Raw genomic sequence first — 27144 nt, forward strand, 5'->3', positions numbered from 1 at the left:
TGGTCTCAATTGGATTAAACAATTGGATCAAATAATTATATAATTTGAGTAGTTAATAGCAAGTGAAAATGATTTAATTAAGTGATTAAATACAAAACCAAAATCAGGTTCAATTAGGGTTTGGAGGCAAACTTTTGGTGTTTGGGGAAACCATTTGAAGTTCTGGTTTTCACCTAAATTCTAGGGTTTCAATTAGATTCTAAGTGTTTAAGGTTTCACTAGGATTGAAACCCTCTTTGATTTGGCACAAATTTGATAGTTGGATGTAACAGGGTTTTGCTTAGGTGGCATGATCACAAAGCTTAATTTCCTTCATATTTTTATCTTATGGTTCCTCTTGGTGCCAAATGTCCAATACTATTTGTCAAGTGTGGCTAAGATCTTGCCAAGTGTCCAAATAAAACTTACCTAACCTAATTTGGACATTCCACACTGTTTTTTTTCTAAAAACGTTGGTCTAAGTGCTAATATCAGGTTACTATTCACTCTGAAAAAGTGAAAAATAAAGTTTACAATGTAAAATCCTAAATAATAATACTAACTTTAAAGTGCAAATCGTTTATCAAAATTTGACTCTAAGGTGTCTCGAAAAACTCAAAATGTATTTTCGAACAATCATTATTCCGAAAATCAAAAATTGTGTAACTGCACCATAAAATCATAAATATCCATATGAGACTAATTGTGCAGACTATCTCTCATTCTCACACTCCTAAGTACCTCAAATAAGTAAAATAGTATTTTTAGCATCATTGTAAGTAGTTAGACTGACTATACTAACAAACTAAAACCTACGTAATTGAACGATTGGTGAAAGCTTTTTCGAGTTTCCTCGAGATTCCTAAAATCTAAACAAATTCATCATTTTTTAATTTCTAACGAGTTGTTAGATTCAGTATGCCAAGAAACACTTTTGATGCCTACGTCAATGTGTGATTAAGGGTGAGAGAGTTAGATAGATGATAGGAATGAATCCCTAAATCGTACCTGTAACGAGACTTTTATATCTCTCTTTGCGTTCAGGGCATCTAGCTTTGTCTTGAGGGGATAAGCCATTACATTTAATGTGACAGACAAGATCTCTTGCTAGGATCCCTAGTCGGCGCAATTAATGTTGTGAGGTTTCTCGTGAATCACCCGTGTTGAGGTGACCAATCACTGTATTTGTAATTTCTTTTCTTCTCTTTTTTTTCCTTTCAAACATTTTTTAAATATCTTTAAATGTTTTTTCTTAAAATACATATATTCACTAATTATCATTTTTTTAACCATTAAAAAAATAAAAATCGGTCTACTCCATCGGTCTATTCCGACGGTTGGAATAGCACTGTCGAACAAAGATTGCAATATATAGTATATACTATTCGATCAAACACACTTTCCATACTATTCCGACGGTTGAAAAAGCATTTAAGTATTGATAGAAAAGTACAGCTGGATCGTTTGCCAGAAGTATGAAAAGGAAGTGAGGAATTTCGGCCACCGAAAAAAAAAAAAAAAAAAACAGAGATGGAGAAAAATCAACATCTCAATCACATAGAAAGGCTAATACAGAAAACGGTGCAAGTTATCAACATCATTTTCTAGCTCCACTACGTACGCTTTACTTTGTAGATAAAGCAGTGAAGGACGCCTCTACAGCCCCCGCTGGCTGTCCCGCTCCCGGTACCGCTCAATCTAAAATATAGAGTTTTTTTATTTTATTTTTTTATACATGTATTTTTTTAAAATTATAAAATATTTTTAAAAAAAATAAAATAATTATAATATTATTAAAAAATACTTACTTAATCATTAAGTAAAAAAAAATATATATTAAAAAAATTAAAAAAAATGTAGCGAGACTGAGAACGGGACCAAGAGTAGTGAGAGTAGCACTATTCAGCAATGAAAGGGTAGGAGTAAGTAGTGTTTGTAGATTACATAGCATGTGCGAGCAAGTCGCACGCTTTAGACAAGTGGTTGACAATGCTTTTCAAATTAATGGAGGGGTTTATACTTCTTCTGAGAGTGACATGATGTTTGTCCAGAACAGCAAGTATTTTGGCACTATTGCAAGTATTGTCGATATTTATTGAAATCCTGAGATTTTTAAATGTCTGTCCTCCATCACAAGGCATCTCTGGCCAAAGTGTCACCTCTCATTGTATTATGGGTAGGTAGCCTTTAATCGTGGAGTTTGTATCAACATTATAAATAAAAAATAAAAAAGTATAAAATGAAATAGAAAGCATAGCTTGTGTAGAAGCGTGCCCGCCACTCTTTGAATCTTACCTTAAAGTATTGACAAAACTAAATTAGCCTCTTGGAAAGTTTAGTGAAATGGTGCACAATCAGGAAAGAACTTCCAATTGGAAGCCGTAGAAGGCACCAGGAGAGGTTAGGGACGATGGATTTAAGAGTGGCTTAAGTCCAAATTTCTGTCAAATTTTAGGAACAGCTAAATGAGTAATACTAGATCTAATCATAAATGTACAAGTACTACATATTTCTTTTGAAAAAGAATGTAATCTACTATTAAAAATTAATTTTTTATGTGAATTCTATATTTGTTCATTTTTTCAAAATGAATGCACAATGCTTGTACATTCTATAACTGTAAATATCATTTCACCGCACACTCTTTTTAAAATAGTGAGTAATATAAGATCACATGAAAATTTTAATTTTTTAATAATAAACTTCACTATTTTTCAAAATAAATGTGCGACATTTGTACAATTTATGACGGTATATAACATTATTTGCATTGAGAATTACTATGTTTAGATACACCAAATATTTCATCTCATCATTATAATTTTTTTAAATTTTTATATAAAAATATAATAAATAATTTAACTTTTTTAAAATTTTAAAATATAAATAATACTAAAAAATTATATTTAATAATATTTTATTCAACTTTTAACATATATCTCATCTCATCTCCTCTCATTTACCTTACATCCAAACCCACCTTACTTTCCTCCGAAGCAAAAACAAAACACTGTTGTAAAGCAAGAAAGAAAAGTGCTACATGCATGCATAGATCCCCCAAAATCTGGAACAACACCTGAAATATTACAGTTCATCATTTTCCAATGGGAAAGCCTACAAAAAGGGGTTGAATTTTGCCTTCACTGTCTTTTGTCAACAGCATAAGACTAAGAGATGCAGAAGCAATGACCATGGAGCCCTGAAAACTTGATGATCAAGCTTATCTGTGGGCAGTGATCAGGGTTTCAATGAATCTCAGGCCGTCAAACTTTGGAGCAAACTTTTCGGTCGAAGATGACCTCTGATTTTCTCTAGTTTGTTTCAATTCAGCCTCCTAAAAAATCAAACGCAGAAATTTAAGACAAACTTACTCTTGAAACTATGATTGGAAAAGAAAAAATAAACGCATCTTAGATATCAAACAGGTACTTGGGATTCATTTGACTGAAAGAAACTAAAAAAAAAAAAAAAAAAAACTGACCCAAAAATTAATCCCTTATAAAAAGTTTTAAAACTCGGAGATAGAGAGAGCCTCTGATTTTGGTAAAGAAACTAGATGGAAGGAAAGTTATTTGGTTGCCAAGAAAGCAGAGGAAAAAAAACAGAAGAAAATGTCGGGAATTATAAAGTCTTCGGCTACAGTTTGAAGTTTGAACTGGCAAAACAAGTCGAGCCTCAATTTGACAGACATTTTCTGAGAAACCAAACAGGGCGGAACTCCAATAGAATAAGAAAAACCGGAGACATCCAAACCAGAAACAAATCAAAAAAGGAAAACAACACAGATATAATATTGAAGGTTTACCTGTTGAGTACTATTGGTGGAGTTTGAGGAAGAAGAAGTAGACGGAGAAGAGAAGGCTGTAGCAGAGGCTGCGGCCACCGAGGCAGCAAAGAGTCCTGGTTTCTTCATTGTCGGAGACGGAATTCGTAGTCCCTGGAAGATGGAAACAGTGTTCGGAAAGGGAAAAAAAAAATTCGAGCAGGAAAATGGGCGAGAAAGTGAGAGAAAGTTTAGGGAGGCTTGGGTTGGGGCCTTGGGGGGTCGTTAACGACAAATTTAAGGAAGAGTGTGCTATGGTACGTGTTGGTTTATATTCTTAGCATTTACGCGGCAACTACCCTCGCCATTTCGTTAGCAACTGGAGTTACGATTTTAACCCTAGAGGTTTTTTTTTGCAAAATTTCGGTCCACTATTTTAGATGAGATACTTGTCTCAATCAGAAAATCTCTCTCAAATAGTTCAGTATTTAAACTATAAAATATGCGGGTGTTACTTTGATATTACCATGTAGCACACTCTACCATAGTCAAGAGGATTACGGATAAACAACGACAACGATGAGGAATCTGTGAAACAACCGCACTAGATCTACAATTTACCAACGAGATAATATCGTTTTCACTACTAATTTTGATTTAATTTTTCTAACAGTTTTGAAATTTAAAAAAGTTGAATTGTTTATTATATTTTGTATAAAAATTTAAAAAAATTATAATGATAAGATGAGATGAAACACTTCTCGTATCCAATTGGCATTTTTATGTGAATGGTTGATATATAACTCTTCTTATTTAATTTAACATATATAGGTTTAGATTTTTTAAATTTTATTTTAGATTTTAACTTTTAAAATGAAAAGGAGATATAAATATTAAGTTGATATTAAAATAATTATCGAGAGAAATTTACTTAGCCAGTAAATATTATAATATAAACTTTATGTGTATATCTCTCACACTATAAACTCTAAATTTTGGAAAAACAATATAGGGAATTATCATCTAAATAAATTATTTATTTAGTAAAAAATATAGAATATTCTGATCATTTCATTTGTCAATCTAATCGATTTAAGTAAATAAAGGTGACTATATTCCTTGAAAAGTTCAAGTCAAGCTACTGTAATTGAAATTTGTAAGAATAAATTATTTTTAACAACTATATTAATAATATAACACATATCCACAAGGCATACACTTTATGGCACTGTTTCACTATTTTATTTTATTTTATTTTCTTTAATGCTAGGTGATAATTTATTTGAGATAAAATAAGCAGTGTGATTATTTAATGAATATCTTGTTACAAAATAATTTTAAGGGGCTTCCTTCAGTTTTCTGACAGAATTTAATAATAATAAGAAAATCTTTATTTTTTCGTGAGGAAAGTTACAGAAGTTAGTGTCCCCACGACGATGTTTACATAAAAAAAAATAAAAAATAAAACACCCAATTAATGCCTGACACGTCTATGGTGATAACGAGACCACGAAACCGCCACCAATTTCACAAGCTCCTGAATGATACACAGCTCACAGTAGACACTGTTGGGAATAAAAATTCGAGACTTATTTCCTACACTACATAAGTACACATTTATTATTTTTTGTTTTTTTATTTAAATATATATTAATGTGTAAGAAAAGGAAAATGATTTATCTACAATACATTTTACAACACATTGTACAACAATGTGTTAAATGAGGGGCATTATTGTAAAATCATCTTATAAAAATAAGATGATTTTACAATAATGCCCCTCATTTAACACATTGTTGTACAATGTGTTGTAAAATGTGTTGTAGGTGTATCACTACTCGTAAGAAAAAATATTTACATCAGCCTACTATTTATCACACACTCCACTAGATTGAGTGTAAAAAAAAAAAAAAAAAACACAGCACGCAGGTGTGCTGTGGCTGCGGGCTGATGCCCAGAATCCCTCAATGTGTAAACATATATATTTAAATAAAATGATAAAAATGATAAATCACATGATAATATATAGTATAAAAAATTAAAATGATAAGTAACCTTCTTAATTTCCAATATTAGCACCCTTATTATCTCAAAATCACAGGATATATATATTTTTTGTGAGAAAATATATTTATAATCGTAAATTATAAAATCGTCTTATAATTGTTTTAAAAAAAATGAATAAAACATGAGATTTATATAAAAAAAAATTAATTTTTTAATAATAAACTCCATTTTTTTTAAAGTAATTATACGATATTTACGTACTTTACGATTGTATATAAAATTACTCATTTTTTTATATTAATCGAAAATTTCAAGAATACTTGGAGAAGTAATTAGATTTTAATGATTATTAATTACTAGAGTCCATCTTTTATCCTACGATACGGTGCTTTACAGCAGCACTCTGTCTCTTGCCTATTGTTTTGGAAATCCAAAACACCCATAATCCCTTTTTTCCTTGCAAAACATAACAGAGTAAAATGTACTCAAAGAAGTTGAAATTTTCCGGGTGAAAAGGAGCAACACATGCAGAGAGGTGCCAGTGGACATCCTTTTTCTTTAATTTTTTTAGTTATATTTGTATACTTTGTGTGAACTATGAGCAAAAATTCAAAAATTCGGCTTCATTCCAACTCCGATTCTGATTTTATGTTCTAACCTCGACTCTAATTTTAAATCCGACTCTGATATTGTACATATATTATAAAAATATATATATTTATTTATATATTTATCATATATACTAGTATAGTTATGTAGTTATATAACTAGAATTTATATAGTTAAATTCAATAATATATTAATATGAGCTAATTATTATAAAATAATATATTAATATTATAATATAAATTGACTAATGATAGTTTAATATATATAAATATCATAATATTACTACCATACATAATCAAGTATAGTACTAAAAATATTTAAATAAGTCAATAAGTCAATAAGTCTAGTATAATAAATTAATAACACATATACTAATTTATTAAAGTATAATAATATATAATTAGACCCTAGAAAGGTCAGCAGGCTCTCCCTCTGCGCTCTCTCGTTTTGCCGAAACCTAGAACTCGTTCGTAGATCCGGCTTAAAGGGTGGGAGCTTCGACTCCATTCCCCTCCCTTCCTCCTCCTCCTCCTCCTTCCCTTCTCTTCTATGTAGTTTTTGTTTTATGTTTTTGTGTTTTTTCAGGGGAAATAAGTGTGAATCGCCGATCTGGGTCTTCCCGCTGCCACAAGCCAACACGCGCCCCGCCATGGTGATGTCCTACCGCCGATCTTAAAGACCACCGAATACGGCACCGAACGGAGCGGCGAGTAGCCCGCAAGCGCGGCTCGAAGTTTCGGCGTCGTTCGGCGCGTGGCCTCCACGCACCACCCGGAAGCCCTCTACCAACACCACATGCGGCGTTTCTGGAGTCTGTGAGTCCAGGATCTCCAAGGTCGACTGGTGGTTCCCTCCCCAGAGTGGCGCGCAGCCCCTGTGTTCTGTTTTGTTGCAGTGTTTTTTCTTTGTAGTTTTCTTTGTGTAATGTAGTCTCTAGGTTAAATAAAAATCCAAAAAAATTAGTACCTTCAGACTTTGGTCCGAATGGAGTATTAGTCCCCCCTTCCGCGTTGACGGAGTTGTTGGGGTGTGGGATACCCTACCCTGCTTAGTCAGGGTATGGGGCTTTGTAATCTCTGTCGTGGACATAGAGAGTATTTTCTCTAAAGATTTAGGTCTTTAGAGATTTACTGTCTGGACTAGACCATGTCAGTCACGAAAGTGTACTGGGGAGTTATTAACGATTGTAATTGATTTGTTTTTCAAATCAACTTTGTAAGTCCTCTCTTAATGAAGGTTGACACCTGTTTACTCAAAAAAAAAAATATTAGGCACTAGAAAATCTAGTATATAATTAAGCTAGAAATAAGTTAGACATTAGTATAATAACATGTAATTAGGCACTAAAAATAATATATAATACTATAGTATGAATCTATGATAACATGTAATTAGACAATACAGTATATAAGTCTAGTATAAAAATAAGTTAGATATGAGTATAAAAGTAAATTAACAGTGAATGATTTAGTTTTAATTTTAAATCTTTTGGAAAAATCGAAATTTGAAAGCCACAAATTTTTTTTTTTTTAAATTGGCTGAATATGAAGCTAAAAAAATCCAAAATTGAAATCCCAGATCCAACTTCGCTCCAACTCCGAAAAGTTGTAGTCGGAGTCGAGGTTCGGATTTGAACTCCAACAAAATCAGAGTCGGAGTCGGAGTCGAAGTCAAAGTTAGATTGTTTAGGTATTACATATTAAATAACTTTTAATCTCAAATAAGCTAAAAAGTACATTTTGATGATTTTCCTCAAACGTATTTTTTCGGATAATGCAGAATATAATTCGAATTTTAAAAAGACCTTTAATGGACGAAAATATTCATACAACTCTAAGATAATTACAACTTTTAAACTTTTAAAGATATGATTATAATCTTTAAAAATTTAAATAATCGTCATTTCTATCTTAGAAAACATTTTTTTAATTTGTTTTTAAACAAATGTAACGTATTTGAAAGTGTTTTAAATATTTGGTCACCAAATAAAAATTAACTTTTTAATAGTAGAATTTATTACCTTTTTAAAATAGTAAAACTTATTACTTAAGTTATAATTATAAATCCTAAAACTATAAGCTATATTTCTTACCGCAATCTCAAACATGAACTAAGTCGGTACTCACCGCTACTGTAAAGCACTTCTCTAAAACCCATAAATGTATAACGTCTCCCATATTTTCTTCTCCACCTCCATCATCCCTTGACCCAATTCCTTCCTATGCTTCAACTTCATCTCCGGTGACAAGTTGTCGACCACCAACACCAGGTGAATCTATATATCAATTCGTTGCAGCCTTGCAGGCAAGTGAGCACCGACGGTGCTGATTAACGAGCGAAAATCTATAATGTTTATTAGGTTCTATGTATTAACGAGCGAAAATACATACATTAAAAAAATATATAAATTGTATTCGACTAGGTCAAAAGTTTTTCAACTGTTATATATGCTAACTTGCATTTCTCAAAATAATTATTACCGTATCATTATTTACAAAAATTCTCTCCATTTAAAATGGAATCATAAAATAGATGTATGTATAAGTAGATAAATCCATATATTTTTTAAATGAAGGTATGAAACTTATACACTCTAAAATTATATTTAATATTTTTTCAAAATTTATTTTTATTTACATTTTTTTAATATACCTAGCATATAATTGAAGTGGATGTAAAGCGTAGAAAATACTCCGATAACATAAACCTAAACCAGAGCAAGAAGACGAAAAAGAAAAAGAGGCTTATGGAGAAGAGAGTCGTGTGAAAATTAATTAACCATTAAAGTCCATATACAGTAACCTATTTATACAAGTTAAAATAAAGGGAAGAGAAAAGCTATACGGCAAGTGTGCTATATTACAGAAGTAAAAAATAAACGAAATTACAATTATGTCCTCATACATAAAATGACAATTATGTGGATCCCAAGAGGAAAAAAAAAAACTATAAAATAAGGTAGTATTTGTCATTTTTAGTTACACGACTCCGTCCATTAAGTATGCGACAATATAATTGAAATGACAAATTCAAACTAATAGCCGAAATATTTCCGTATATGATTGGTAATTTGATTACGGAAGAAACCTATTAGTAGTTGGTTTTGAATCTTGGCATTTTAATAAATAAAAAATAGTTATTATATCGAAATGAATGTTAAAGGTGACCTCCTCACACGCGTGCAAAGGATATTTAAAGAGTGACTTAGATTCAGAAATGAGTTGAGATGGGTTGAAATGATTTGTAAATAGTAAAATAAAAGTTGAATTATTTATTATATTTTATGTAGAAATTTATAAAAGTTATTTTGAAATTTGAAAAAGTTAAATTGTTTATTATATTTTGTATGAGAATTTGAGAAAATTGTAATGATGAGATGAGATGAGTTGAGATGGATTGCGGTAGGTTATGAATACAAACGAGGCATCCAGATCCTCTTAATTAAAAAGATGATCACTAAAGTCTATATCTTGATTTTCGGGTCATAGTTTTTTGGTAATTACCTTATTTTTACATATTTGAATAAAAATATTTTGATTATAAAAATAAAAAAGAAACTAATTACAAAATAATGAGCTTTAGATTATAAATTATTTTTTACTGTAAAATAGATTAAATATATTTTATAAAATCACGTCAATTTATAAATTTATTTAAAATCACTTTATATATATAACATTTTTGTTAGAGAGAAATATTGTCATATTATCTAATAATTTTTCAAAAGATTACTCATGATAAAAGGTAGATTTCAAGGCATGAATTGTTACAAGTAATAGATTCTTTATGATTTAAAGATTTTTTTTTTCCCCTCTTGGGTATTTGATTATGTCACGAGGAGATTTCAATGGGAAGAAAATTAGTACAAATCTAATTAGCATAGTTTTTTAACTTACCAAGGGTTAAGCTGGTGAATCATGCAAGCATATGTCTGACCAAAGGGAGAACCACCAAAATTGACAACACAACCATACCAAATCAAAAAAGATTGTACAACAAGATGAGCTGATAGAGGACTATTGAACATAATTCAAAAGAGTAATCTTACGTACAGTCTTTAAATGGAGAATGCATTACAAGCTTAATTAATTGTCTTTAAATTATTTCAAAATTATAATAAAAGTCATCTTACAAATGAATGTTCTAAAGTAATGCTTGATTTTTTCAAAAACTATAAACTTTATTCCTTCTAGTAAACACATGTCATGGTGCCAAAATACTCCTCCCCTTCTTCTCCTGCTTCTTCTTCCTCATTTTCCTTCTCCTTTAGGTTTTGAAAAATAAAATAAGTAAATAAATAAATTTTAAAAAAAAAACGAAAGAGAAAGTGTAATGCATTAATCGTCTTTAACAAGAGAAAGTACTACGATTACAAAAATATTTTATAAAATGAAATTCATTAATTAATTTTATGTGATATATTAAATTTATTTTATAATAAAAATAATTTTATAATTTAATATATTATATTAAATCACGTTAGTTTATAAATTTATTTTTATAAAATATTAGAAAACATTTTCTCTAACCACTGGTCAGCAACCATCTTTCTGGGTCAAAAGTCGCGTAAAGCAAGCGCCCATCTAAGATGGGCAATTACATATATAGGATCTCGTGGTCAAAATGATGTCATCGTGGATTTAAGAATTTTCAACTCAATTAATGGTACGCTCTTGTGATTGTATCTATTCACTGAACCCAAAGTTGGAAATTTGGAATGCTATCTCATGAACTCAATATGGTAGCAAAATTCATGATATAGAGTAGTAGAGATGGACGCACATATATACAATCTGCTATAGGCATACCAATGCCACCCCCCATAAATAGAGAGAATGTATCATCCACACCGACTTGCATTTAGAAAACTATATGGAAATATCAAGGTATGAAGCAGACAAGATGGGTGCAGCATGATGCATGTGATGTGGACGAGAGAAACACAAACAACATCCCTTGTGAGCTTTACAGAAATTATTCGAAACTGGTGAAGGTCAGCATGATCCCCACCTGTTAAATTATAAAAGGGATGGAAGAAGTTAGGTCCCACATTTTGCCTCCCAACAGATCAAAACCGACCACTCCCTATTCCTTTGGATTGGGTAAGCGAGACCAGACAATATAAGAAGATCGAAAGAAAAAAGAAAGATGTCGATGTCGGCTATGAATGTATAGTTTATGGAAGGATGTCTTGGGTAAATGTACAAATCAAAAGCTTATAATAAACATTCTGTGTTTATTTTCAAATTTTATATCCAATTCTACCTTTCTGTTTTTTGGTCAAAGCAGAAAACTTGGACCCAGTTTTTCTGTAATGACATCAAAGCAACCTCCAAATGATATCTTGCCTTTTTCATTTTCAGAGGGTGATTGATCATGCAAGTATGATTTTATTTTATTTTATTTTATTTTCCATTTGTTTATTTCATTCCAAAAATATTTATTTATTTTTTTCACTGTTCCGAATTGGGTAGTGCTCCTTAACATATCAGAAGTGACCGAATGATCTATACCGATATTTTTTTTTTATATATTTTCACTTTTTCATAATTTTTATGACTAATTTTTATTCATGTACAATTCAAGAAGTGAAAAAAAAAATGAAAAATGAAATAAAATATGAAAAATTCGGTACAATTTCGATCACATTTAAGTAGTGTTTTCCTTCGCAATTTACATGGGCAATATGCCACGCCAAATTGCCAAAATGGTCACATACCCATTGTATAATCTCTCTCTCTCTCTCTCTCTCCCTCTCTAGAATTGCGACGAGAAAAGAAACAAGTTGCAAGGAAAAGAGGTAGAAAAAAGTTCAAATGGAGTTTGAAGAATTTCAAAACATAGAACTCCAACTAATCAGTGAGCAGAAGGGACGCCATCAGTATCTCCACATGGAGCCCAAAAAAAAACAGGTGCAGGATAGAGCTAGAAATCATATATATATATATATTGAAGGAAAATATTATCATTCATTTATTCATCAAGAGAAACTTACATCCATGACCAAATACATGCAGGGATATTCCCATATCAACCACTTGGAACTCCACCAGTACACTACTTAACTGGTCTGGACTTTACAGCTACTGATACTCTCAACAAACAAACGTTCAAGAGATAGCACTTTGTCTCACCCTTCAAAGAAATGGAAGACTCAACATCTACAGATAAACCGTCCAAGAGACGAACTCCTTTTTTATTTTTACTATACAATAAGGAAGACAAGAACAAAAAAAGATGGATTATAGTTTGGACAAACTCCGGTAGACTTTGACAGCACTTGAAGGCAACAAATTTGTCTCTTTTCAGCCACAAAAGTCAAATTTGAAATATTTGGTGGTGAGGATTCCGGTGATCCGGCATGTGTGGCGAGAAGAGCTGCCGGAAGGGCTAAAAGACTATAGAAACACATCTGAGTATTACTATCATGTCAACATCCTCTCATCGTCCCCCATACCTCCAAGCAACATGTATAGTTTGTGAAATCACAGAAGAGAGAGAAAAAAAGACCATTGAATCTGCAAGTCACACCCAGTAGCATCTCACTTTGATGTAAGGTGATTTTCATATCCAATATTGTCTCACTCATAACTGGTTTTCATACTATAAAAATCAGACCAACTTGCAGTCCTAATCAGTCTGAAAGAGTTATATTTTCATTCAAATTGCTTCCAGTGCTACATCAGAAGATCCAGTAACCTTGTGCGAGATCGGAAGGATGTTATGGGCATCTTGGTAGCAGTGGCAAGTGTGGAAGTGTAGCATAAGGGCTGTGGCACGTAATGGAATTCCGGGATTTGATGAAGTGTTGTGAGAGTTGAGGACTCCATCAAATCTGTGACTGTTGAGGGCATGAATTCTAGCAGGTCTGAATTGGGGGAAGATGTGCAAATATGCCAGTTAACTACAATTGAGAGAAAGGGTATGCTGTTACAAATTGTACAGCAGGAGCAGTGTAGAGATGTGGGAAGGATTGATTCAAATATAGTGATTGTGCTGGCTAAATACAGTGCAGTTTTTGATGAGCCAAAGGGGTTACCACCCAAAAGGAGTAAAGATCGTCAAATCAATCTCAAAGATGGTACTTTGCCAGTTTCTGTGAGACCATATAGATACCCTTTTTATCAAAAATCAGAGATTGAAAAAATTGTTAAGGAGCTATTGGATGCAGGTGTGATTAGAAGTAGCCAGTCCCCATTTTCCTCACCTATGCTTTTGGATGCAGCTCATCCAAAAAATTAAGGAAAGCTGATGGATCATGGCATATGTACATTGATTATAGGGCACTGAATAGGAAAACAGTGAAAGATAAGTTTCTCATTCCAATCATTGATGAGCTGTTGGATGAGATGTGGGAAGCAACAGTTTTTTCCAAGTTAGACCTTAGATCTGGGTACCACCAAATTCGTGTGAGGGAAAGGGATATTGAGAATACTGCATTCAGGACTCACCAAGGTCATTACGAGTTTTTTTTTTATAAGTAGGTCATTACGAGTTTTTTATTATGCCTTTTGGCTTAACCAATGCTCCAGCCACTTTTCAGGCCTTGATGAATGAGGTATCTCAGCAATTCTTAAGAAAATTTGTTATAGTTTTCTTTGATGATATACTTGTGTATAGCAAGAACATGATGGAACATTTGCAGCACTTGTCAATGGTACTAGAAGTTTTTTTTTTATAGGTGTCAATGGTACTAGAAGTTTTAGCAAAGCATACTCTTTTTGCTAAAAGAAGCAAATGCAAGTTTGGTTGTAAAGAAATTGATTATCTTGGGCATTTAGTGTATGCCGAAGGGGTAAGAGCAGACCCATCAAAGATAAAAGCTATAATTGAATGGCCTGTGCCAAAATCCATTAAGTCCTTGAGAGGATTCCTTGGATTAACTAGCTATTACAGAAAATTTGTGAGGAATTATGGGTTGATTGCTACTCCATTAATTAAAGAAAGATGTGTTCGTGCGGGGTCTGAAGCTTCACAAGCTTTTGAAGCATTGAAAATGGAAGTCACTAACCCACTTGTTTTGGCCTTACCTGACTTTTCTAGGCCTTTTGTACTCGAATGTGATGCATCATGAAGAGGTATTGGGTCTGTATTAATGCAGAATGGAAGGCCTTCGGCATACCTTAGTCAGGCATTGAAAGGCAAGGCACTGGATCTATCTACATGCAAGAAAGAATTGTTAGCTTTGGTGTTAGCTATCAAGAAGTGGAGGCCTTATCTTTTGGGCTCTACTTTTGTTATTAAAACTGATCAATAGAGTTTAAAATTTCTGTTGGAGGAGAAGATTGGTACTCCATCACAGCAGAAGTGGATCAACAAGCTTCTTGGGTATGATTTTACCATTGAGTATAAGAAAGGTAGAGAAAACATTATTGCAGATGCTCTTTCAAGAAGAGATGAAGTGGTAGACGGAGAACCTAGCTGGTCAGCTATTACTAGGGCTGTAAGCTGGTCGATCTGGACTGGAGAAACTAACATGGTCGGTCTGGATCGAACCAGACCAGCCCGAAGTTGGGACCGGTCGGTCTCAATCCAAGAAATTCCCTTTTCTCGATTTTTGGTTCGTCCCCGGGATGGGGTTTTCCCAAACTAGACCGACTTAATAGGAAAATATATATTTTAAATTTTTAAATATATTTTTATATATTATTTTATATAATATTTGTATAATTAAATATGTAATTTTCATCTAACTTATCACCATTAACAATATAAAATTTTAAATATGTAATTACAAATTAATATTCTAACATATAATTGAAACCTATCACCATTAACAATATAACATTTTAAATATGTAATTAAGCTTGTAATGCATTCTCCATTTAGAGACTGTACATAACATTACTCTTTTAAATTATGTTCAATAGTCCTCTATCACCTCATCTTGTTATACAATCTTTTTTGATTTGGTATGGTTGTGTTGTCAATTTTGGTGGTTCTCCCTTTGGTCAGACATATGCTTGCATGATTCACCAGCTTAACCCTTGGTAAGTTAAAAAACTATGCTAATTAGATTTGTACTAATTTTCTTCCCTTTTGAAATCTCCTCGTGACATAATCAAATACCCAAGAGGGGAAAAAAAAAAATCTTTAAATCATAAAGAATCTATTCAAACTATGACTTGTAACAATTCATGCCTTGAAATCTACCTTTTATCATGAGTAATCTTTTGAAAAATTATTAGATAACATGACAATATTTCTCTCTAACAAAAATGTTATATATATATAGCGATTTTAAATAAATTTATAAATTGACGTGATTTTATAAAATATATTTAATCTATTTTACAGTAAAAAATAATTATAATCTAAAGCTCATTATTTTGTAATTAGTTTCTTTTTTATTTTTATAATCAAAATATTTTTATTCAAATATGTAAAAATAAGTTAATTACCAAAAAACTATGACCCGAAAATCAAGATATAGACTTTAGTGATCATCTTTTTAATTAAGAGGATTTGGATGCCTCGTTTGTATTCATAACCTACCGCAATCTATCTCAACTCATCTCATCTCATCATTACAATTTTTTCAAATTCTCATACAAAATATAATAAACAATTTAACTTTTTCAAATTTCAAAATAACTTTTATAAATTTCTACATAAAATGTAATTAATAATTCAACTTTTATTTTACTATTTACAAATCATTTCAACCCATCTCAACTCATTTCTGAATCTAAGCCACTCTTTAAATATCTTTTGCACGCGTGTGAGGAGGTCACCTTTTAACATTCATTTTGATATAATAACTATTTTTTATTTATTAAAATGCCAAGATTCAAAACCAACTACTAATAGGTTTCTTCCGTAATCAAATTACCAATCATATACGGAAATATTTCGGCTATTAGTTTGAATTTGTCATTTCAATTATATTGTCGCATACTTAATGGACGGAGTCGTGTAACTAAAATTGACAAATACTACCTTATTTTATAGTTTTTTTTTTTTCCTCTTGGGATCCACTATCAGGACATAATTGCCATTTTATGTATGAGGACATAATTGTAATTTCGTTTATTTTTTACTTCTGTAATATAGCACATTTGCCGTATAGCTTTTTTCTTCCCTTTATTTTAACTTGTATAAATAGGTTACTGTATATGGACTTTAATGGTTAATTAATTTTCACACGACTCTCTTCTCCATAAGCCTCTTTTTCTTTTGAGTGATGCTAGAGCCACAACTGGGGGCTCCCGCTGGAAGTTACTGTTGATTCTAATATGTGTTTTTTTATGTATTTTTTTTATAATTATTTTTATATAAATATTTTTAACAATTCTAAATATTTTAAAAAAATAAAATAAATTTATAATATTATTAAAAAATACTTCCTTAATCATGAAATAAAAAAAATTATTAAAAAATATTTCGTGATTAAGGAAGTATTTTTTAATAATATTATAATTTATTTATTTATTTTTTAATATTTAAAATTATTAAAAACATCTATATAAAATTAATTATAAAAAAACACATAAAAAAACACATGATAGAGCCAGCGGTGACTCCCAGCGGGAGCCACCAGCGGTGGCTCTATCATTTTCCTTTTCTTTTTCGTCTTCTTGCTCTGTTTTAGGTTTCTGTTATCGGAGTATTTTCTACACTTTACATCCACTTCAATTATATGTTAGGTATATTAAAAAAATGTAATTAACTAATGTATATGTTAGAATATGTAATTTGTAATTCTATTAATTAACTAATGTATATTATCAATTAACCTATCACCAATTCACCATTAACTAATTACTAAAATCTACATCTATGATCTAATTAAAGTTATTAGATAAATTTTTTGTAAAAGACATAAGTTGCAAGTAAATATAAAGCATGTATGGACGGGGACTTATGGATAATTCAATTATTTATGTTTCATATACAAAATGTAAAAATTTTAATATAACTCATTATGCATTAACTATCATAATACATTGACATACTATAAGTTAGTAACAAATTTACAATTAACATCATCAATATAATTATAATTATTATTTTTTTAATAAGTTAGTTACATAATCCACATTAATAATTCACTTATTTTAATTTAGTAATTTAGATAAATTTTTTTATTAATTTATTTGAAATAAAAAATAAAAAATAATTGGGCCGGACCGGACCGATAGCTACCGGTCCCGTCCCTATGGATGTTCAATCCAATCTGGGGAAAATGAATTTCGGTCCATCACCCTCCCGGACCAGACCGACCGATTTAAGCCCCTAGCTATTACAGTTCTGGATCCAATCTGGTTGGAGCACAGTTAAAGGCTTCTTATTTGCATGATGAGGAAATTTCTGGGATATGCAGCAAGTTACAGCAAGGGTCTGTTAAAGATCAATCTTTTGAGGTGAAGAATGGGCTACTTTTTAAGAAAGGAAGGTTGTTTTTGTCAGCCTTATCTCCTCCCAAGCAACAAGTTCTGCAGTATATTCACAGCAGTGCTTTTGGGGGACAACATTCTAGTTACCAAAAATCCTTGCATAGAGTTAAGGCTGATTTCATTTGGACTGGGATGAGGAGACATCAAGCAGTTTATTAAAGAATGTGCAGTCTGTCAAAGGTGTAAAGTGGAGAATTTATAGCCTGCTGTTTTATTACAGCCACTGCCAGTTCCCATGAGATCATGGAGTGATAACTGCGATATCTACATGGATTTCATTGATGCCCTTCCTAATTCAAAAGGATTTTTTCTGTGATTTTTATTGTAATTGATAGACTTACAAAATATGTCATTTTTTGCCCTTATCCAATCCTTATATTGCAGTTTCAGTGGCTAAGCTTTTTATTTCTCATATCTTCAAGTTGCATGGTATGCCAGCAACTATTGTCACAAATAGAGATGTCACTTTCACCATTAATTTTTGGAAGGAACTGTTTTGCCCTGCACCACCCCATTTAGACCGCCAGGCTTCTCCCTCCATCTCCTCTCCCATTTTTCCCACTACTCCCAATAATCTTTCCCCCTCTTTTTTCATCCAATTCTCCTCCCCATTTTGGCCAGACAAAAACCACTTAATAATCATTCCTTACACCCTCACCCCCACCTGCATCGCCTTTATTTCTATTTTTCTCATCAGCACATAAGCCACAATTTCCGTCTCAAGCGCATGTAGAAGTCATGAGAAATGTGGCATCACGCGATGGATCCCGAACCTTAGTTGTACCTCCTTAGAGAGCTGCCCCTAATATGTGCTCTTCTATCCAAGGTTGTGGGAGAAAAGATCTCCTTCAATGGCCCTAATTGCTCCTCATTTCTGTTTTATACTTGTTTGACTGTTTTGTTCCTGGGTACCAATGTTATGGGGGATTGTAGGAGCCCTCAATTCCCCCCCCAAAACCACCTTTTGTATATAATTGCTTTGGCGAGAAAAAAATCACTTATATATCAAAGCCTACATAATAATCTTTAATTTTAATTGCCAAGACTTGCATATATGCAACTTTTTCTTACCATCCAGCTCAATCTAGAGCCAAATACTTCTCTAGTTTTGGACAATATGGCCCTACTTTTCTTTCTTTTATTTTTCAATAGCAAATCAAAGATTTTATTAAAAAATATAAATATATTTAAAAAAAAAACTCAACTGACATACTCCAAAAACATAGGTAGCAGATAAGAGAAACGCATAACTAAAAACAAGAAAATCATGGAAACTCAGCACATTACAATCCATAGAAACTACCCAAAAGAAGTTTTAAGCTCCTACAACGTCCATTTGCCGTCCTCAAAATGTCATTCACTAGACAAGTAGAGACCATCTTCAACACTACTGCAATTTGTAGGCTACCTTATAACCCTCTCTGACTGGCGAAGAAGTCTAATATCCTCCAAAGTATTATCCAACTCAATTGAACTAAAAATGTAATTCCACAATGTATGGGCAACCTAACAATGAAGTAAAAGGTGGTCTACAAATTTCTCATTCTTTTTGCACATATAGAACCAATCTGCCTTTCCTTGGATTGTATCGCGTGAGAATTTCCCCAAGGAGGCAGTCCAAGAAAATAAAAACTGCTCTCATAGGTGCCTTAGTCCGCCAAATACTATGCATCTCTAGAGAGGCTTCTTTGAGAGCCCCATCACCACACCATAAATCATGTTAGAATCTAGTCTTGGAGTCATCACCCACCTCAAGTCTAGTATGACTAGCAAATATCGCAACCCCCACCCCCACCCACCCACCCACCCCCCCAACGCCCCCTGACTTTTGATATTCTTCCATAAAAATACCCAATATGGCCCATGTACTTCATTAGAACACCATACACCCCTAGGTCACCCAAACTTAGAACCCACCAGGCTTTCCACAAGGCCTCTCTCTCATTTTGATACCACCAAAGCCATTTCCCTATAAAGGTAGGGTTGAACAGAAGCATGTTTTTAAACTCCCAAACCACCGCTTGAAAGTAGAGAGCACACATTAGCCCAATTTCAACTCTTCACCTAGCCCACTCCATAAAAACTCTTGTTGTAACTTTTTTATTATTTGATAAGCATCTAGCTAGCTTTTTGAGTGCATGCACTTGTTAGGAAGTTTACAGGCTCTCAGAATTCAGAAAGTCGATGAAGAATTCTCAAAAAGTAGACTATGGAACATCATCCACTCGTTAGCCCAATTTATAAGGTGAAATTTGAAGTTTTCACCTAGCCCACTCAATAAAAAGTCTCATTGTAATACCTTATTTCCTTGGCTAATATGGAGGGGAAACAAAGACAAAATATGTATGCAAATTCGAGGGAGTGCTCTTTATCAAGGTATTCCCACCAACATTGGATAAATACATCATCTTCCATCAATCCAAACAACACTTAATCTTCTCAAGCACACCATCCCAAGGGGAGGCCGAGGTATTATGGGTAGATATGATACCTTGCAACCCAGAATGCTAGCCAGAATATCCACATTAGGAACATTATCCATAGGAACAGCTCTAACTTAGCTAAATTTACTTTCAACCCAAAAGCCGCATCAAAGCATGAACAAATGGCCCTAAAAGAGCATAAATGAGTCAGGTTTGCTCCACAAAGTAGATAGGTCTCATCTGTAAACAGTAGACGTGAAAAGTTAAGCACACCATGATTGCTTGCTCTCACTAATAAGCCCAAGGTAAAACCTCCATCAACTGCAGCTGCATTTGTTGGGAGCCTCCATGATAATAATGAAAAGTAATGGGGATAATAAGTCTTCTGTTCTAAAGCACTAGAAATGCTGAAAAAGCCAACAGGAATGTCATTCACCAATACAGAAAAGCACCTGTAGAAATACATCCAAGATCTCCACTCCTCCCCACCCCCCTCTTTCTTGATAAGTAGATCTCCATTTCTCCTATTACCACATCTCCCAAGCACAAAATAAAGAAAATCCCAATTCACACGATCATAAGCCTTCTCAATAACTAATTTTCCGGGCAACCCTAGTTCTCATGAACTAAGCCTACTGTATATACATTGATTAGCAATAATCACTGAATTTAAAATTTAAATTTGCCTACCTTTGACAAATACATTTTTTTTACATTGAAATAATCTTCTCAACAACCCTACTCAATTGATTTGCAAGAACTTTAGCAATTATTTTGTACACCGCATTCACAAGGCTAATGGGGCAGTTGTCATTAGCATTCACTTCTCCATTCTTTAGGAACAAAAGGCTATCAAAGGGGCATTAAGACTTTTCTCAAACACCACACTGGTAAAGGGTTTACTCACCGTCACAATGCCATCAAAGATCCAAAGTTATCACACAACCGTTTTGACACCAAGGTTTGATCTTGCTAAGAAGTTCCAAATGAAGTCTGATTTTTTAACTCAAGGAACCTTCTACGCAGTAAAATTCAAATGATCATCCAGGCATGTCTAAAATAAACCTACTTTCCTCCAAGACGATTGTAGCATCTTCGGATGAATATTGATATAGTTACAGCAAATGAGAAATTGACGAATCAGCCAAAATAACACAAATATCAATCAAAATTCCGTCTTCCTTATTCAAACAATAACAACATACATTGTATCAGACAATGATACATTAACTGAAACAAAACCATAAGTGAGTACCTTTTTTCATGAAGATCTAATAGACTCAACAAAACCAGAGCTAAGCAGCCTCTCCACGTACTTCCCTAGTATATCCACCTCCAAGTTGACCTTCTGCCCAACTTTCTTCAAAGGAATCACCACCTTCTGCTGAGTATAATCCACCAACATGAAATTAAAGCAGCCCTCCTCATCAAACACATCAACCACCGTCAAACTCGTCCCATCCACCGCTATAAATCCCTTGGGCACGATATATTTTAACAATTCCTTCCCCGTTCTTACTTTAATCCACAAGGAATCCCCCTCAGGCTCCTTTGCCACTATCTCCCCCGTCCCATCCACATGCCCCTGTACGAAATGCCCGCCCATTCGGCTCGTGGGCTGCACCGCCCGCTCCAAATTCACGACCGAGCCCGGTTCGAGCTCGATCAATGATGTTTTTCGCAGAGTCTCGGGCGATAACCCGACGCTAAATTCAGACGATTTGGTGTCGAATTCCGTCACCGTAAGGCAGGTACCGTTCACGGCAATGCTGTCGCCGAGGTTTACGCCTTCAAGAACAGTCTTGGCGCCAATTCTCATGTCGAATCCACCATTTTCAGCGATACCCAATTCCTTGATTTCGCCCATTTCTTCGACGATTCCTGTGAAGAGGCCGCGGATATGGGATTTGAATCGAGTTTTGACATTGGGTTTCCGTTTTGGGAGGAAGACGGTGATAGTGGAGGGTCTGAAAATGGGATTGATTTTAAGGCGGGGATTTGGTGATATAGTGAGGGTAGTGAAATTAAAGCCTTTGGGAGGAGAGATTTTGGGTGTTTTGGAGATTAGGGTAAAGGAAAGAGAAGAAACAGGCATTTTTGAAAAATTTCTGTCTGGTTCAAGTAAAAAGTTATCTAGGGTGCGGGGAGATTGGATTCATTGGAATACAAGGCGTGCTTAAAATGAGAGGGAAATAGTTGAAGTTAACCTCGAACCTCCTCGGACAAGAGTCAACCTTAATGTCCCTGTGCCAACCTATTTTAGCCCAACCCTCTCATGTTATTTGGGCCAGTCCATGTTGGACTCTTCACTCTAATACAATAAGCAAAGAGTTGATGGAGTGGGAGCTGTTGTCGAGCTGGTAGGCTGATCAAGTTGGCAGTTGAGGTACGAATTAGGCTTAATTTCAACGGTTAGAATATTTATGAATAATAATAAAATAAAATATGTTTTATTAAATTATAAAAAAGAAGAAAAATTAAATAAATTAAATTATAAAATTTGTACGGTGGCTAGAATTGTATAGAATCTTATTATATCTAAGTCATTTATAGTTTGATATGAGTTGATATGATACATTCTATAATAGTATTCATATTTCGTAATATGCTTATTATTAGAAGACAATGTTGTATGCTTATGACAAAATTGTAGAGTTCCTAATCGCAAAACTCGATCTTGAGTGAAAGACAATTTTTGTCTAAGAGACAAATTCACAATCATCAGTGTCTACATTCTTTTCTATTCCTTTTTTCTTAACGGTAATTAGACTCGTGATCACTACTTTTTCGAGTTTTGTCATGTCATATTTATGATGTTAATGCTCTTATCCATCAATCGCTTATTACATCTAAGTCATGTATAGTTTGATATTAGTTGGTACGATACATTCTATAATAATGTTCATATTTCGTAATATGCTTATTATTAGAAGATAATGTTGTATTCTTATGACAAAATTGTAGAGTTCCTAATTGCAAAACTCGTTCTTGAATGTGAGACAATTTTTGTCTAAGAGACAAATTCACAATCATCAGTGTCTACATTCTTTTCGATTCCTTTTTTCTTAACAGTAATTGGACTCGTGATCACTACTTTTTCGAGCTTTGTCATGTCATATTTATGAAAAAATTGTCATGTCATATTTATGATGTTGATGCTCTTATCCATCAATCGCTTATTACATCTAAGTCATGTATAGTTTGATATTAGTTGGTACGATACATTCTATAATAGTGTTCATATTTCGTAATATGCTTATTATTAGAAGATAATGTTGTATCCTTATGACAAAATTGTAGAGTTCCTAATTGCAAAACTCGTTATTGAGTAGGAGACAATTTTTTACTTAGAGACAAATTCACAATCATCAGTGTCTACAATCTTTTCTATTCCTTTTTTCTTAATGGGTTAATTACACTTTGCCCCCTCCAACTATCACCAAATTCACAATGTGCCCCCGAAACTATTGATTGCATCAAAGTGGACCCTCTTACTTTTATAACGTCCCAATCCCCCCCTTCCGTCTACGATGAGAGTTAAATCAAACGGAAAACTCACCAACGTGCTTCTCACATGCTAATCATTCAATGCAAAGACAAAATCACCCCTCACTCCATCGGTTTCCATTTCCCCAAACTGAACTTCATATTCAAAAATCCCCAAATCCGAAATTCGAAAACCCTAACTCGGAAACCAGTGACCATCGATCGATTGTTGTTCGCATTGGTGTTCGTTCGTCTTCGCACCAATCTTAGTGGCTTCATAAAATATTTTCGTTCATCTTCATCGAGTTGGTATCTGTCTTCTTCGTGCAGTGGGTGTCGCAGAGGTGAGTCCATCTCAAAATGACTCCATCTTTATCTTCATCGAATTTGTATATTTTTCGTGTAAAACTGAGTAATTTGGAATGTCAAAGTGTACTGTTTTTTATTATGTCCCCCTCCAATATTGCACATAGGTGGGTCCAATGTTGTATGCTTCCTAATATGACGCTAGTGCATTGCTGAGTGGCTTTAGTTGTCCCAGTTTGAGAACACAATAACATGAGTGTGTTGTTGTTATCTTTATTGTCGGGTTGTGACAGAGGGACCACAGAGGTGGTCTCTTGCATAGGAAAATGACCAAATTTATCCGTTTGGTCCAATAGTTTACTTTTGTTTACTTTATGGTTGGTCTAATAATTGACTACGGTCCATGAGTAATTTAATAGACAATATTTTATAGGATGGCTACGATGAATTTGTTATTTCAAGTCCATCATGGTGGGATAATTGATAGGCGGCAGAATGGGGAATATGTTGGGGGTAAGACTGATGTGTACCATGAACCATATGATGAGGATCAACTATCATGGATTGAGATACAGACGATTATGGCCAAGTATGGTTACCATCCAGGTGACCTAGTCTACTATAGACACCCTAGCTTGAGGATGCACAATGGTCTTAAATTGCTTACATCTGACCATGATGTGCTGTCTATGGTGGCTGCGCTTCAGGATCAACAAGTGGCTCATTTGTATCTTGTGTCTCATTCTCGAACTTCAGTGCACCAGTCTTCTTTGCATGATCATCATGTCGAGGAGGATGTGAGTGAGGATGAGGAGGAAGCAAAAGCACGTCGCCTTGGACTTAATGATCCATTTTGGAAAGAAGTGTTGAGTAGTGAGGATGAGTTGTATGACATTGATGTCAATACAGTGGGAACATCGAGGTCAAAGCCTGCACAACCAAGGAGTAAAGGTGTTGAGTCTCAAGTGACAGTTGATGATAAAGAGCCACAATCTTCCTCAGATGCTGAGGATGAGGAGGATGAAGGGAGGAATCAAGACAGAAGTGATCCAAGGTGGCCAGAGGAGGATGACATAAGTATAAAATACTCTTCTATTTTCTTGTTTATTATTTTAGTGTTCATTTTTCAGAACTTGCTAAACAGTGCTTGCTTTAACAATTAGCAGGTAATTGTTCTGATATGACACCAAGTGACGTCCTTCAATCTCCTGTCCATAGTGGTGACGAAGGACATCATGATTTTAAGTTTTCCGAGTTTCAAGCTGTTGACTTGGAGAAGCCAAAAATATCTGTTGGAATGAAGTTTGGATCTACAGCACAGTTTAGAGAGACAATAAGGAGGTTGAACCTAAATATAGGTAAATCGATAAAATTTGCAAAGAATGATGGGGATAGGGTTACTGTTGTCTGCAATACCCCTAAATGTCCTTACCGGGTTTATGGGTCTTGGATTAGAGGGCAACAAACTTTCCAGATAAAGTCTATGAACCCAAGACATGATTGTAGTAGGAGTTATAAGAACCCCATTGTCACATCATCTTGGATTGCAGATAAGATGATGCCACTGTTTATAAGCCAACCTAATGTGCCTATCAAAGCACTTGCTGATGAGATTAAGAGAAAGTGGGGAGTGGAATTTCCTAAAATGAAGTTGTATCGTGCTCGAGCGAAGGCTCAGTTTACCATATTTGGCAGCCATAAAGAACAGTATGCCAAGGTATGGGACTATTGTGAGACCCTGAAACAAAGGAACTAAGGTAGTTGTTTGTTAGTTAGAGTGGAACGAATAGTTCCTGAGTTACCTCCTATTTTTCAAAGGATGTACGTAGGATTGGCAGCCTGTAGAGATGGTTTTAAGGCTGGTTGTAGACCATTGATTGGTTTGGACGGTTGTTTCTTAAAAGACCATTTAAGGGGCAGCTCCTATGTGCTGTTTCCTATGTGCTGTTGGTAGGGATGCAAATGATAACATGTACCAAATTGCAATGGCCATTGTGGAGGCAGAGTTAAAGGATAGTTGGGGATGGTTTATTGAGACACTTATATCCGATCTTGGACAGCAACCTGAAGGCGGGTGGACATTTATCAGTGACAGACAAAATGTAATTTTATAAATATTTCAATATATTCTATTAACTAAAACTTATTAAATGAGCCACTCATTGAATATTTTTTGTAGGGTTTAAAACCAGCAATGGAGGAGTTGGTGCCTTACAATGACAGCCGTATTTGTGTCAGGCATTTATATGCCAATTTTCGAGATACTGGCCACATTGACTTGCTGTTGTAATGGTGTAGTTAGGGCTTAATAACATTACTGTTATTGGAAAACTTTTGTTGTAATGGTCTATAGTAAGGTGACATTATTAGAGTGACAATATTTGTTGGCAATATTGACTTGCTGTTCCAATTGAGGGATTTTGATATGTAGGGTGATATTATTATTAATCATTATCAACACAGTAAGTTGTTGTCACAAAATTCACTCCATAACCAAATTACATACAACAAGTGATGTTCAATACAACAATTAAATTCAAAACAACAACCACAGTCAATACACATCCAAAAAATTACATTAACCAATCATACGCTATCATCAAGTAATGACGACCTTCATCAGCATAATGAGACATTTTCATATAGATAACAGCAACAACTAGAACAATTACAATGACACCACACCATGTGCAATTATTGTATTTCTTGTGCAAATATTTAGATTTTTCCTTCTCCTTATACAAAAACTGTTGGATATGTTTCATGTGCTCCCTCTCCATCACTAACTTAGCCTCCAATTCCGTAAATTTTTCCTTCAACTTATTGCATAACTCATGGATATGCTCCCTACGCTCCCTCTCCATCACTAAGTTAGCCTCCAATTCGGATTTCTCAATCTTGAACTCACGACTCCGTATCCGGAGTCTATCTCGTAGCTGGCCAACCACATCTCCGCACGTGGAGCAATGGTCATCATCTACCCAATAAAAAAATGTACAAAACCTGTCTCCACTCCCATGTTGACAACCAGGAATCCAATATGGGCATCTCCAGAACTTCCTTTTGTAATTATCATCCGTAGTTGACACTCTTAGACGTGCTCGTAGATTGCAACGGCAAAATGGACCATCTAGTGGTGCTTTACCACCCCAGCTTGTGCTAGATGAACCAGTAG

General features: G+C 34.0%; 1 protein-coding gene and 1 long non-coding RNA gene across 2 annotated transcripts; both read right to left on the reverse strand.

Annotated features, from left to right (window-relative positions):
• Positions 1–2879: 2879 nt before the first annotated feature.
• LOC109004258 lies at positions 2880–4097 on the reverse strand. The gene is made up of 2 exons (XR_001998246.2): positions 3785–4097; positions 2880–3313 (listed from the first exon to the last, which is right to left on the reverse strand). It is a non-coding gene; the product is annotated as an uncharacterized LOC109004258 (long non-coding RNA).
• Positions 4098–21317: 17220 nt separating this feature from the next.
• On the reverse strand, positions 21318–22393 carry LOC109004250 (riboflavin synthase). Its single transcript, XM_018982743.2, has one exon. It carries the CDS (start codon positions 22270–22272, stop codon positions 21439–21441), a length of 834 nt encoding a protein of 277 aa, XP_018838288.1. The 5' UTR covers positions 22273–22393; the 3' UTR covers positions 21318–21438.
• Between the last annotated feature and the right edge of the window lie 4751 nt (positions 22394–27144).

This window comes from Juglans regia, chromosome 10 (genome assembly GCF_001411555.2).
Source record: "Juglans regia cultivar Chandler chromosome 10, Walnut 2.0, whole genome shotgun sequence".
Lineage (NCBI taxonomy): Eukaryota > Viridiplantae > Streptophyta > Magnoliopsida > Fagales > Juglandaceae > Juglans > Juglans regia.

Excerpts from the sequence above, each read along its gene's own strand:
- LOC109004250 (XM_018982743.2), bottom strand. The coding sequence starts at position 22,272 with ATGCCTGTTTCTTCTCTTTCCTTTACCCTAATCTCCAAAACACCCAAA.